This window comes from Argentina silus (genome assembly GCF_951799395.1).
Source record: "Argentina silus genome assembly, chromosome: 21".
In the NCBI taxonomy this organism is placed as follows: Eukaryota; Metazoa; Chordata; class Actinopteri; order Argentiniformes; family Argentinidae; genus Argentina; species Argentina silus.
Genome location: NC_139675.1, coordinates 1,162,367 through 1,177,309, shown reverse-complemented (window position 1 = coordinate 1,177,309; position 14,943 = coordinate 1,162,367). Strand labels below are relative to the sequence as shown.

General features: G+C 42.8%; 1 protein-coding gene across 4 annotated transcripts; it reads left to right on the top strand.

Annotated features, from left to right (window-relative positions):
- Positions 1 to 825: 825 nt before the first annotated feature.
- On the top strand, positions 826 to 14,661 carry LOC310821087 (NACHT, LRR and PYD domains-containing protein 12-like). 4 transcript variants are annotated; one of them, XM_083692958.1, is made up of 17 exons: positions 827 to 984; positions 2,249 to 2,421; positions 2,853 to 2,966; positions 3,093 to 3,206; positions 4,537 to 4,650; positions 4,769 to 4,882; positions 5,462 to 5,575; positions 5,702 to 5,815; positions 6,362 to 6,452; positions 6,621 to 6,855; positions 7,451 to 9,266; positions 10,506 to 10,679; positions 11,138 to 11,311; positions 11,746 to 11,919; positions 12,105 to 12,278; positions 12,394 to 12,440; positions 12,962 to 14,661. In XM_083692958.1, exons 2-17 carry the CDS (start codon positions 2,300 to 2,302, stop codon positions 13,513 to 13,515), a joined length of 4,245 nt encoding a protein of 1,414 aa, XP_083549084.1. In that variant the 5' UTR covers positions 827 to 984; positions 2,249 to 2,299; the 3' UTR covers positions 13,516 to 14,661. The 4 variants fall into 4 exon arrangements, with proteins under 4 accessions (XP_083549087.1, XP_083549084.1, XP_083549085.1 ...); XM_083692959.1 differs by lacking the exon at positions 10,506 to 10,679; XM_083692960.1 differs by lacking the exon at positions 11,746 to 11,919.
- The last annotated feature ends 282 nt before the right edge of the window (positions 14,662 to 14,943 follow it).

Below are 14,943 nucleotides of genomic sequence, written 5' to 3'. Positions count from 1 at the left end.
GGCCCTCCTCGACACACGCAGCTCTCTACTACACACCTCCTCAAAGTAGAAAGGAGAAGCTCGGCCCGGCACAGGGGAAGAAGGAGAGAGAGATGTGGCCCTCCTCGACACACGCAGCTCTCTACTACACGTTGTACAGCAAATGGGAGGCGTTGACCGAGTCAGTTACAAAGAACTGTTGGTGAAGATTTACTTGTGCCTTCAGACAAGTTGACTCAACATTCCAGTTGTCTGACCAGACATTGTCCTTGTCCTGGACCAGCAGACAACTGTTACTGTTGAACCCTGCATGGACCTTGTCCTGGACCAGCAGACAACCATGACTGTTGAACCCTGCATAGACCTTGCTGAGTGAGTCCCACATCACATCATCAATCAAATAATCATTCGATTTCAAATCAGATTTTCGCTTTGGTCATTTTTTATTGTTTATTTCCTGCAGCATGAAAATCATGTGTGTGAGTGTGAGTGTGTGTGACATTTTAATGGCCAAAGTTTGTCAGAGAATTACATTATTTACTTCCCTCTTATTCAATATTATCTAATGGAGGCTGGCAATTATTCACAGCAGATTAAAAGTTAGACGTTTATATTAGAGATAATCTAACAAGACAGGCCACGCCCCCTCTCTGTCTCTAAGTCATGTTGACAACCTTGGAGATCTGTCAGACTGGATGTTGTGTTGACGACACACTAGAATATTGAAAAAAAACAAATTAATCTGTGCTCCATATGTGCATCATCAGGTGATCCAATGTGAACAAACAGGTTCATACAAGGAAGAACAGCGTCTGAAATATGTTTGATCGTCATCAACAAATACCAACTGGAGAGAAGTTGATAGAAGCAGGAGGTGCATCAGTGCCCCATATGTGCATCATAAGGTGATACAATCTGAACTAGTTCATCCAGGGGAGAGCTGCATCAGTGAGGAGCCAGACAGAGAGCAGAGCTGAGCACTGAGGTGGGAGACAGATCACAACCGTAAGTTGATGTTTTTCATTGTTTTTCACTGTCTAATATGATTAGGATGAACTCACATGCCTTTGTGTCGTGTCACAGAATGATGGAACCCTAAAATAGTACGCTAGCCAACTGTTTGTGACCAGCCTGTTAAGGAAGCCTCAACCTGGTTTTGTCCAGCTGACTGTGATCTAGTAGGTTCAACTACATGAGGCCCTAGATAATAATAGATAATAATGACTGTGTCTAGACTAGTCAACAGTCTTTACACAGGTCACTATTGACCAACCAGCAGAGCTGTAAGACTGACAGACAGACTGTGTGAGTGTTGAATACACTCCTCGATGAAGAGTCAATTAGTTGGTTTACTGTATGTTTAGTTTTTTTATGTAAAGATTGGCTTGTGTATTCAAAGTTAACTTTCATCTTTGATTTAATTTGACATTTATTCAACCTGTAAGTGAAGATCCAACTTATATTTTACAATGAGCACATTTTAGTTGAACTACCTTCCTCATTCTCTGAACAGTTGGCAACAGGAATGAACACCCGCTGATGTGGGTGAAACAATCTGCCTTCTTATCTTACAGGGAAATCAAACCACAGGGAGAGAGAGTTCTGTTCTGTTTTGCTGCTGTATATCGCTGCTGTATATCGCTTTTGCAATATATATATATGTATATATATATATATATATATATATATATATATATATATATATATATGAGAGAGAGGGGCTAGAATTACAGAATTACATATTTTCTATGTGGACACACACACACACACACACACATGCAAGGTAGGAAGGTAGTTTTGGTGCCTAATGGAGCATAAGGTACTTGCCCTGTTTACCCCTCAACACTGTATATACAGGAAAACAGAGCCACACCTGTCCAGTGTTCTCAGATCAACACAAGGGAGTCAGGGTGAGTGGTTGTTTCTGGACAAACTGGTTCATCAGGAAAGAGAGTGTCTGAACACGTATGAACTGAACATAAGCTGACAGAAGTAGGAGGTGCATCAGAAGACAAACAAGTTCATTCAAGGATGAAGAATGTCAGACAGACAGACAGACAGACAGACAGACACACAGATAGACAGACAGACAGAGACATTGTCAGTATCCCTTGTTGGCTTCAGGAGAGAGAGATACTGTGTATCAAGTATCAGCAGGCTTTCATGTCCCTTTCCTCCCTCTGTTGAGCCCCAGACTGTAGTTTCTCACTTCACTGGTTTTGAACTTTGGTCTCCTTTAACGTGCTGCGTGTGTTCATTGGGTTTATAGCAGGAGGTTCTTTGAGGAGAGGAGAGAGAGGAGGGGACCACTGCCTCTAAAATGAGTCTCTCTGGGGAGAGAGAAGAGGGGACCACTGCCTCTAAAATGAGTCTCTCTGGGGAGAGAGAAGAGGGGACCACTGCCTCTAAAATGAGTCTCTCTGGGGAGGTTGAAGACATGGGGTAAGAGAAGAGTCTCTGGAGGCCATTTACCATGAAGATGATGATACTGATGATGATGATAGATACTTCATTCATAACCAGATGAATGTAGATATACTGTAGTTCAATGCATACTGTAGCAACAGACAGTGTTACAACACTCACTAGAAGGCGTGTTCATGGAGGAGGAGAGCAGATCCTGGAGGGAGATGGCCATTAAAAACCTAAAAGCTACTGACAATACAGTTATATTAATTTGGGCTGGCCACACCGTCCCCACTCTCCTCCTCCCAGTGCACCCCAACCCTCCATGGTGATGGGGATCCCCTGAATTAAACAAAGACAGGTTCATTAACACTCTGTCCTTCACAATGCCACCCTCCTGTGGAACTGGCTCTAGAAGCTCAACCCATATGGCACATTTAAAAACACAACTCCACCTTGTAATGCAGGGTCCAGCAGGAGAGACCAGCCTCACCTGTACCAAGCTGTGTGTCTATGAAGAGTGACCGGTCTATGGAACATCCAATACACTTCGGAGAAAGACCTCCTCATTCTGGTCAACGGTTAGTTTGAGGTTTAATCCTAGTAGTCAATATCCTGACGACACACAGACTCACACTCATATGAACACTATCTTCCATTATCTTCTGTTAAACATGTGAGAATGTTGGTTTTTTTGTGTTTGACAGGATCCAGCAGGAGAGACCAGCCTCACCTGTACACAGCTGTGTGTCCATGAAGAGTGACTGGTCTATGGAACATCCAATACACTTCAGACAAGGAACCGTCACTACTAAACAAGGGTAGGTGTATCATGGGGGATGTGATGAACTAACTGCTCGACTACGCCACCTGTTTGTTTCATGAGGTCCTCGGAGGAAACTATAATGAACTCAGGTTCTACTATCAAGGAGGGAGCATGGGAATAAGAAACACAATGCAACAATGATTTATTGTACAGCTTTTAATCACATCATCTTCAGCTCTCGGAGCTCAGCACATATTGATCATTAAAGGCAGAATTTCAAATGTTAGACACAGGAATGTAGATATACTGTAGTTCAATGCATACTGTAGCAACAGACAACGTTGCAACACTCCCTAGAAGGCGTGTCCATGGAGGAGGAGAGTGGATCCTGGAGGGAGATGGCCACTAAAAACCTAAAAGCTACTGACAATACAGATACAGTGCATTCGGAAAGTATTCAGACCCCTTCACTTTTTCCACATTTTGTTATGTTACAGCCTTATTCTAAAATGGATTCAATTAATTTGTTTCCTCATCAATCTACACACAATACCCCATAATGAAAATACAACACAAGTTTTTCGAAATGTTTGCTAATTTATTAAAAATAAAAAACTGAAATGTCACATTTACCTAAGTATTCAGACCCTTTGCTATGACACTCGAAATTGAGCTCAGGTGCATCCTGTTTCCATCGATCATCCTTGAGATGTTTCTACGACTTGACTGGAGTCCACCTGTGGTAAATTCAATTGATTGGACATGATTTGGAACAGCGCACACCTGTCTACATAGGGTCATTTTACATTTACATTTATGGCATTTAGCAGATGCCTTCATCCAAAGCGACTTACAGCAAATACATCTGTTTAAGTAAGTGAATCATCTATCCATCAGTCATCATAAGATGAAGAAATCAATGCTCAGACTAGGGTTAGGGTTACGGTTAGGGTTAGGGGTTAGGGCCATAGGCAGTCACAATGCTAGAAGAAGATTTATTTTATTTTTTGACAGGAGAAAAAGGGTCCCACAGTTGACAGTGCATGTCAAAGCAAAAACCAGGCCATGAGGTTGAAGGAATTGTCCGTTGACCTCCGAGATAGGATTGTGTCGAGGCACAGATCTGGGGAAGGGTACAAAAAAATAATTATTATGATTTAAAAGCTATTCACAATACAGTTATATTAATTTGGGCTGGCCACACCATCCCCACTCTCCTCCTCCCAGCGCACCCCAACCCTCCATGGTGATGGGGATCCCCTGAATTAAACAAAGACAGGTTCATTAACACTCTGTCCTTCACAATGCCACCCTCCTGTGGAACTGGCTCTAGAAGCTCAGCCCATATGGCACATTTAAAAACACAACTCCACCTTGTAATGCAGGGTCCAGCAGGAGAGACCAGCTTCACCTGTACCAAGCTGTGTGTCCATGAAGAGTGACCGGTCTATGGAACATCCAATACACTTCGGAGAAAGACCTCCTCATTCTGGTCAACGGTTAGTTTGAGGTTTAATCCTAGTAGTCAATATCCTGATGACTCACACTCATATGAACACTATCTTCCATTATCTTCTGTTAAACATGTGAGAATGTTGGTGTTTTTGTGTTTGACAGGATCCAGCAGGAGAGACCAGCCTCACCTGTACACAGCTGTGTGTCCATGAAGAGTGACAGGTCTATGGAACATCCAATACACTTCAGACAAGGAACCGTCACTACTAAACAAGGGTAGGTGTATCATGGGGGATGTGATGAACTAACTGCTCGATTACGCCACCTGTTTGTTTCATGAGGTCCTCGGAGGAAACTATAATGAACTCAGGTTCTACTATCAAGGAGGGAGCATGGGAATAAGAAACACAATGCAACAATCATTTATTGTACAGCTTTTAATCACATCATCTTCAGCTATAGGAGTGTGTTGATCATTAAAGGCAGAATTTCAAATGTTAGACATAGGAATGTAGATATACTTTAGTTCAATGCAAACTGTAGCAACAGACAGTGTTACAACACTCACTAGAAGGCGTGTCCACGGAGGAGGAGAGCAGATCCTGGAGGGAGATGGCCACTAAAAATCTAAAAGCTACTGACAATACAGATATATTAATTTGGACTGGCCACACCGTCCCCACTCTCCTCCTCCCAGCGCACCCCAACCCTCCATGGTGATGGGGATCCCCTGAATTAAACAAAGACAGGTTCATTAACACTCTGTCCTTCACAATGCCACCCTCCTGTGGAACTGGCTCTAGAAGCTCAGCCCATATGGCACATTTAAAAACACAACTCCACCTTGTAATGCAGGGTCCAGCAGGAGAGACCAGCCTCACCTCTACCAAGCTGTGTGTCCGTGAAGAGTGACCGGTCTATGAACCATCCAATACACTTCGGAGAAAGACCTCCTCATTCTGGTCAACGGTTAGTTTGAGGTTTAATCCTAGTAGTCAATATCCTGACGACACACAGACTCACACTCATATGAACACTATCTTCCATTATCTTCTGTTAAACATGTGAGAATGTTGGTGTTTTTGTGTTTGACAGGATCCAGCAGGAGAGACCAGCCTCACCTGTACACAGCTGTGTGTCCATGAAGAGTGACAGGTCTATGGAACATCCAATACACTTCAGACAAGGAACCGTCACTACTAAACAAGGGTAGGTGTATCATGGGGGATGTGATGAACTAACTGCTCGATTACGCCACCTGTTTGTTTCATGAGGTCCTCGGAGGAAACTATAATGAACTCAGGTTCTACTATCAAGGAGGGAGCATGGGAATAAGAAACACAATGCAACAATCATTTATTGTACAGCTTTTAATCACATCATCTTCAGCTATAGGAGTGTGTTGATCATTAAAGGCAGAATTTCAAATGTTAGACATAGGAATGTAGATATACTTTAGTTCAATGCAAACTGTAGCAACAGACAGTGTTACAACACTCCCTAGAAGGCGTGTCCATGGAGGAGGAGAGCAGATCCTGGAGGGAGATGGCCACTAAAAACCTAAAAGCTACTGACAATACAGATATATTAATTTGGACTGACTAAACCGTCCACCAATGTTAGTTTATTGTAATATTCATCTGACCCAGGAACTATGTTTAGCGGTATACACTCTGAAGTTATTCTATTTGGGAAACTGGGCCTCATTTACACTTCTCTGGATAAAGACATCTGCTTATTTCTTGTTTAACCCAGAATCCCCAGTGACCAGCTGGAGAGACCAGAGTCAGAGATTCCCAGTGGTCAGTCTGTCCAGAGTCAAAGTGAACTGGCCTCCATATTCAGGGTGAGCTAAATAGAAAGTATGATATGAAAAATGGCTGAATTAAAAAAAAAATCTTGTTTCAATTGTTTGCCAAAGTCAAGTGTTTTTTGTATTTAGTCTCTCTAATGTGTGTAAAGGTTTACCCATTATTGTCTATCTCACTCCACTTTATTTTTCTAAATGTTTCAGTTGCTTGAAGACAATGTCATCACTTTAATGAGAAATGAGCTGAAGAGGTTCAAGAGGCTTATTTCTCAAGACTACCCAGAGTGCTTTGAGAGTCAGGGGGAGGAAGAGGAAGTGGTGGATGATGAAGAAGAAGAAGAGAAGCAGGATAGCAGTGCCAGAGAAGGGGCTCTGAAGATCACACTGCACGTCCTGAGGAACATGAACCAGAAGGAGCTCGCTGACACACTGGAGAAACGTAAGAGACCTCATGTGTTTTCACAAAGTGGTACTGGGCTGAAATATTATTGGAAATACAAACACCACTGACTGTAATTATGATGTATATCTCCATTTGGTCACTCTTTCTATTTTGTTGCCTCTATAACTTAGTGTCTCTGTAATTACTCCAGTAACAAGATTGGTTGTTTCTGTATAATTGCATAGTAACGGGTTTGGCCAGTTTCCTATAACACAGATGGAATAAGGACTGTTCTTTCCTACACCTGTAGTAATATATCATTCAACTACACTACATACTATGTAATTAATTACTATACAATTAATTAATAATTAATTACTATATAACAACTTGTTAATTAATACACCATGTGGTCCTCTGTGGCTCAGTCGGTAGAGCATGGCTTTAACAACGCTTAGGTTGTGGGTTTGATTCCTGCTGGGACCATATATACTGAAATGTATGCACTCACTGCAATGCAAGTCACTTTGGACAAAAGTGTCAGCTAAATGGCATATATATATATATTTAAATATTTACAGTTACTGCAGGTATTGTCTCAACTTAATGTAAAGTGTGTCAGGAATATTTTGTGAATTGTTTTGTCATTCAGATGAGCTTGCTGTGGTGTGCCAACATGAACTCAAGTCCAACCTGGAGAAGAAGTTTCAGTGTGTGTTTGAGGGAATACCTGAGCAAGGCAACCCAATACTTCTCGATAAGGTCTACACAGAGGTCTACATCACAGAGGGTGGAAGTGGGGAGGTCAATAACGAACATGAGGTCAGACAGATTGAGACAGCATCCAGGAGACCAGCAACACAGGAGACACCAATCAAATGCAACGACATCTTCAAGCCTTTACCTGGACAAGACAAACCAATGAGAAATGTGCTGACAAAGGGAGTCGCTGGCATCGGAAAAACAGTCTCTACTCAGAAGTTTATTACGGACTGGGCTGAAGGAAAAGCCAATCAGGATGTCCAGTTCATATTTCCACTTCCTTTTCGGGAGCTGAATTTAATGAAAGAGAAGAAATGCAGTTTGAATGAACTTCTTGGTCATTTCTTCATTGAAATAAAAGAATCAGGAATCTCCAACTTTGACAAGTATAAAGTTCTGTTCATCTTTGATGGTCTGGATGAGTGTCGACTTCCTCTCGACTTCCTGAACAACGACACATGTTGCGATGCCACAGAGTCAACCTCAGTGGACGTGCTGCTGACAAACCTCATCAAGGGGAATCTGCTTCCCTCTGCTCTCCTCTGGATAACCTCCCGACCTGCAGCAGCCCATCAGATCCCTCCTAAGTGTGTTGACCAGGTGACAGAGGTACGAGGGTTCAACAACCCACAGAAGGAGGAGTACTTCAGGAAGAAAATCAGTGATGAGAACCTGGCCAGCAGAATCAACACACACATGAAGTCATCAAGGAGCCTCCACATCATGTGCCACATACCAGTGTTCTGTTGGCTCTCAGCCACTACCCTAGAGAGACTGTTGGGTGAAGCAGAGAGAGGAGAGATGCCCAAGACTCTGACACAGATGTACACACACTTCCTGGTATTTCAGACCAAACAGAGGAATGTGAAGTACCTTGGAGACCATGACAGAGATTCACACTGGGATAAAGAGCTAATTCTGTCACTGGGAAAACTGGCCTTCAAACAGCTAGAAAATGGCAATCTGATCTTCTATGAGGAAGACCTGAGAGAGTGTGGTATTGATGTCACAGAAGCCACAGTGTACTCGGGAGTGTGCACTCAGATCTTCAGAGAGGAGTGTGGGCTGCACAAAGTGTTCAGCTTTGTGCATCTGAGCATCCAGGAGTTTCTAGCTGCTTTATATGTGTTCCTCACATTCAACGACAGCAATGAGAATCCACTGGTCAAACAGAAATCCTCACCCAGGAAGCTTTGGTCATCACTCAGACGCAAATCAAAGATTCACACACCACTGATCAACCCCATCATCAACCTACACAAGAGTGCAGTGGATGAGGCCTTACAGAGTGAGAATGGTCACCTGGACCTGTTTCTGCGCTTCCTCCTGGGCCTCTCACTGGAGTCCAATCAGAATCTCCTACGAGGCCTTCTGACACAGACAGGAAGCAGCTCACAGACCAATGAGGAAACAGTCAAGTATATCAAGGAGAAGATCATGGAGAATCCCTCTCCAGAGAGGTGCATCAATCTGTTCCACTGTCTGAATGAGCTGAATGACCATTCTCTAGTGGAGCAGATCCAAAGATACCTGACCTCAGGACATGTCTCACGAGTCCAGCTCTCATCTGCACAGTGGTCAGCTCTGGTCTTTGTGTTGCTGACATCAGAAGAGGAGCTGGATGTGTTTGACCTGAAGAAATACTCCAGATCAGAAGAGGGTCTTCTGAGGCTGCTGCCAGTGGTCACAGCCTCTAAGACGGCACTGTAAGTAGATGGACAAAACACTATATTGATACTTGGGCAATGAATGGAGTATGTCATCACTTATTATGATTTACGGATTAAATGGAAGAAACTGGGTTATTGATCACATGGTCAAAAGTCATTCATTAATTGATTGCACACTTATCTTTCATGTTTTATTGACACAAATATGTGACTTGCTCCATCATGTTCAGTCGCTTTGTGTCTCGACACCCAATAATGAGGTAGAAAGAGTCAGTTCCAGTCAGAGTACTGAACACTGGTTTGGAGAAATCCACTCCTGACGTTGACTCTGTTTTTAACCTAACGACTATCACATTCCACCATGGATACTCACACCACGGCACAAATGAAGACTTTGACATTATGCAAATAACATAGCTTGCTAATATATAGTAACATGGCTAGCTGTGTTCACAGTTCAGCTCATGAGTTTGTCAGCTTCATTTTAGTGAAAGTGGAATGAGTCAGTTCTCTAGCCAGTGAGTTTACAGTTGGTGCAGTTGGAAGGAGCTCGCCACTCATCTCCAACTGAAAGCTCTATCCATCATTTAAGGCATGAATAGTATGGATATGTGATGATTTCACCTTTAAAGTGCAATGATTAGAAAACATGTTGTTCTAGTGAAATATGTTCAAATCCCAAAACAGCCCATGTAAGGGTTTTGGAGGAAAGTCATTATATGGTAAATAGGTTACTAGATCATCAGTAATAATGATCTAGGTGACGGGGGGGTGAAGCTGCTCTCTGCTGGACTGGGGAGTCCACACTGTCAACTACAGACACTGAGGTGAGGTCTGAGACTATTCTTGTTGTCAGACACATCATTACTAAGTGTCTGTTACATTATCATTTGATGGAATCAATGATACTTGCACTGAAAGGCTCAATAATTGAGAAAGACAATGTACATTATCTTCCAATCAATTACTATATAGTGTGTGTGTGTGTGTGTGTGTGTGTGGTGGCAGGGGGGGCTGCTCTGTCTTCACTCTCTGAATAACTTTACTCTCCTCAAATCCTGACCCACCTGGCCTTAGATCAGCTCATGGGACTCCACAATACTGCATTAACCCAATAGCTAGCAAATACATTATACCAGACGCAGAAATCCAGTCACTACAAATGTATCCATGGTTAATTGCTCCCCTGTTGAGAGCAACTATAAGTCTCACTCATGAATTCTTGCACCACAGTGATCGTTTGGCTGCATGTATTTATTTGTATTCCTCATTCAGGCTGAATGGATGTCACCTCACAGAGAGTTGCTGTGAAGCGTTGGCCTCAGCTCTCAGCTCAGACTCCTGCCACCTGAGAGAGCTGGACCTCAGTAATAATTATCTAGGTGACAGGGGGGTGAAGCTGCTCTCTGCTGGACTGGGGAGTCCACACTGTCAACTACAGACACTGAGGTGAGGTCTGAGACTATTCTTGTTGTCAGACACATCATTACTAAGTGTCTGTTACATTATCATTTGATGGAATCAATGATACTTGCACTGAAAGGCTCAATAATTGAGAAAGACAATGTACATTATCTTCCAATCAATTACTATATAGTGTGTGTGTGTGTGTGTGTGTGTGTGTGTGTGTGTGGTGGCAGGGGGGGCTGCTCTGTCTTCACTCTCTGAATAACTTTACTCTCCTCAAATCCTGACCCACCTGGCCTTAGATCAGCTCATGGGACTCCACAATACTGCATTAACCCAATAGCTAGCAAATACATTATACCAGACGCAGAAATCCAGTCACTACAAATGTATCCATGGTTAATTGCTCCCCTGTTGAGAGCAACTATAAGTCTCACTCATCAATTCTTGCACCACAGTGATTGTTTGGTTTCATGTATTTATTTGTATTCCTCATTCAGGCTGAATGGATGTCACCTCACAGAGAGATGCTGTGAAGCGTTGGCCTCAGCTCTCAGCTCAGACTCCTGCCACCTGAGAGAGCTGGACCTCAGTAATAATTATCTAGGTGACAGGGGGGTGAAGCTGCTCTCTGCTGGACTGGGGAGTCCACACTGTCAACTACAGACACTGAGGTGAGGTCTGAGACTATTCTTGTTGTCAGACACATCATTACTAAGTGTCTGTTACATTATCATTTGATGGAATCAATGATACTTGCACTGAAAGGCTCAATAATTGAGAAAGACAATGTACATTATCTTCCAATCAATTACTATATAGTGTGTGTGTGTGGTGGCAGGGGGGGCTGCTCTGTCTTCACTCTCTGAATAACTTTACTCTCCTCAAATCCTGACCCACCTGGCCTTAGATCAGCTCATGGGACTCCACAATACTGCATTAACCCAATAGCTAGCAAATACATTATACCAGACGCAGAAATCCAGTCACTACAAATGTATCCATGGTTAATTGCTCCCCTGTTGAGAGCAACTATAACTCTCACTCATGAATTCTTGCACCACAGTGATCGTTTGGTTTCATGTATTTATTTGTATTCCTCATGCAGGCTGAATGGATGTCACCTCACAGAGAGATGCTGTGAAGCGTTGGCCTCAGCTCTCAGCTCAGACTCCTGCCACCTGAGAGAGCTGGACCTCAGTAATAATGACCTACGTGACAGGGGGGTGAAGCTGTTCTCTGCTGGACTGGGGAGTCCACATTGTCAACTACAGACACTGAGGTGAGGTCTTTTGGGGTGCAGAAGCATGAGTACCTTGGGCCATGATAACAGTAGTTTGTTCTTTACTTAAATACAATGTGTCTAGCCTTTCAACTGCTAAATGAAGAGGATTTGAAGTTGTATGTGTACATTAGAGAAGAATAATCAGGTTCTTGATATCAGATGGAATGACACTATTTCCCCAGGTTGTCAGGCTGTGGAGTCCCAGAGGAAGGCTGTGTTTCTCTGGCTTCAGCTCTGAGGTCTAACCCCTCCCACCTGAGAGAGCTGGACCTCAGCTACAATCACCCAGGAGACTCAGGACTGGCGCTGCTCTCTGCTGTACAGGAAGATCCACTCTGTAAACTACAGACACCCAGGTAAAGGCTGAATATGTGGCTGGACGCATCAATGAGATTAATGCACAGTATCTATTTTCCACATGATTGTGAATGTGTCATTCAACCTCTGTGGGTTCTTCTGTGGTTGATATAGTGTGGACCATGGTGGAGAGTGCAGGCTCAAACCTGGGCTGATCAAATGTAAGTCACCTACGCTGTAGAGAATAGGACTGTGATATTACTCAAGAACCAGGGTACAGCAGAGTTCAAACAGAGCACCAGTATTGAATGTTACATCTTAATGGTCCCTCCTAAAGACCTCTTCACCCCCACTACCCCCCTGTACAACTTTCTCTCCTGTTGATAAATAAATACAAATCTTCTTCGAGCATTGTGACTGCCTATGGCCCCTGGTCTGAGCATTGATTACTTTTTCTTATGATGACTGATGGATAGATTAGATTAGATTCAACTTTATTGTCATTGTGCAGAGTACAAGTACAGAGACAACGAAATGCAGTTAGCATCTAACAAAAAAGCAGAAAAGTGCAGTGTGAACAATATATACAGGTTGCAGTATATAGCAGTATAGTAGTGCAGTATAGCAGTGTAGTGAATTAGCAGTAACATTATAAGCAGAATAAATAGAATGCAGTATGAACAGTATAAGCAGCAAAATTCAATTGTATTGATTTGGTGATAATTTTTGCCCTCTCAATCAGATGCCTGTGAGCTCACACTGGACCCAAACACAGCACACAGAGACCTCTCTCTGTCTGAGGAGAACAGAAAGGTGACATGGGGGAGAAAGGAGCAGCCGTATCCTGATCACCCAGAGAGATTTGACTACTGGCCACAGGTGCTGTGTAGAGAGGGTCTGACTGGGCGCCGTTACTGGGAGGTAGAGAAGAGTGGGGGAGTGGCTCATATAGGAGTGACATATAAAGGAATCAGCAGGAGAGGAGAGGGTGATGACTGTGTGTTGGGATACAATGACAAGTCCTGGAGTCTGTTCTGCTCTGATGACAGATACTCTGCCTGGCACAATAACAAGAACACTGTCATCCCTGTCCCCTCCTCTGGCTCCCACAGAGTAGGAGTGTATCTGGACTGGCCGGCCGGCACTCTGTCCTTCTACAGCGGCTCCTCTGACACACGGACCCTCCTGCACACATTCCACTCCACATTCACTGAGCCCCTCTACCCAGGGTTTAGGGTTTGGGACAATGGCTGTTCAGTGACCCTGTGTAAACTAGTCTCAGGGAGTTCACACTGAACACCAAAGGCTTAAAGATGATGGATCATAACATGATGTCATGATGTAGTTTTACAATCACATCAAGCTTCATACACTCAAACTCAAAGGTTGTGATTTTCCACTCAGGTCAAGCCTACACACATGCAGTTGGATAGTGGTGTGTTTTCACTGAGAAGTTGGATGTACAGATGTTCCCTCTCCCCTGGGTGAAGTGTGTAGGATGTAGGGTGTAGTTATATTATTTTTCACTGTATATATATATATATATAATTATTATTATTATTATTATTATTATTAATAACAAAATGCATCTAATAGTGAAATAGACTGCAATAGAGTGACAAAACAGAAGCTTACATGTTTTTTAGTTTTTTTTTAATGGAAATGCAACTGATAGTGAAACAATCCAGATGAATGATTAGATGATCAAATCAGACTGATGATGAACTCTGAGAACAACACAGGAGAGAGTATGTATGAATATAAGAGTTGGTTAGATTGGGTGTTTGAGTTGTGATGCTGGATTACGTTGCTGTGTGTAAGATAGCAGGGAGTGGATGTGAAGACAGCTCTCCTTCTCTGTCAGTACAACATGGACATGTTCTGTAATTCACTTTCCATAGATTCCTTCACCTGTCTATCTATCCAATGTACATGTTGTTCCTTCTCCTGTGTGTGTGTGTGTGTGTGTGTGTGTGTGTGTGTGTGTGTGTGTGTGTGTGTGTGTGTGTGTGTGTGTGTGTGTGTGTGTGTGTGTGGTCAGAGAGGATGAGGGGAGACACATTTAACTGTAATTGTACTGATAATTTCCTCTACTTGTAACATTCAAGCCTCTGTTGTTTTATATTTTGGTAGTAATGACAGTAACTCACCTTCTGCCTCCTCCTTCTCATTCTGATGAAGGCAGCACTAGTCTACTAGCCTGAACTAACCCTGGAGTCAAGGTCCTTCATTTACTACAATGATGATGATGATGATGATGATGTCCATATAAACAAAGTGTTTGTGAAACACAGAGCTGTGACCTCATGATGACTCTCCACATGTCAGAGAGGCATGTCTTGTTTGCATGTACACCAGAAATAATACACAATATACCATAATGGACTGAAATTACCATGTGAAAAGATATAATAATGTGTAAATAAAGAAAATAACCTTGTGGATGAAATTGATTACGTTTATTTATTTTTGCCATCAATCCTCACATAATGCCCCATAATGACAAAGCGAAAACATGTTTTTAAACATTTTGAAATCCAGAAATACCTCATGTACGTAAGTATTCAGACCCTTTGCTATGACACTCATATGGCTTTGTGGGTAGTCAGCTATCTTGTTGTTTCCGACCTATTCAGATGAATCCGATCTACTGCAACGATCACCAGGATAGAAACAGTTAGCAGATCTAGCTCTAACATTGAGTCACCTGATCAGCCAGAGGAG

Excerpts from the sequence above, each read along its gene's own strand:
- LOC310821087 (XM_083692958.1), top strand. The coding sequence starts at position 2,300 with ATGAGTCTCTCTGGGGAGAGAGAAGAGGGGACCACTGCCTCTAAAATG. Across the intron at positions 2,422-2,852 it reads GGGGAGGTTGAAGACATGGG|GGTCCAGCAGGAGAGACCAG; the intron begins GTAAGAGAAGAG and ends CTTGTAATGCAG. Across the intron at positions 6,856-7,450 it reads CGCTGACACACTGGAGAAAC|ATGAGCTTGCTGTGGTGTGC; the intron begins GTAAGAGACCTC and ends TTTGTCATTCAG.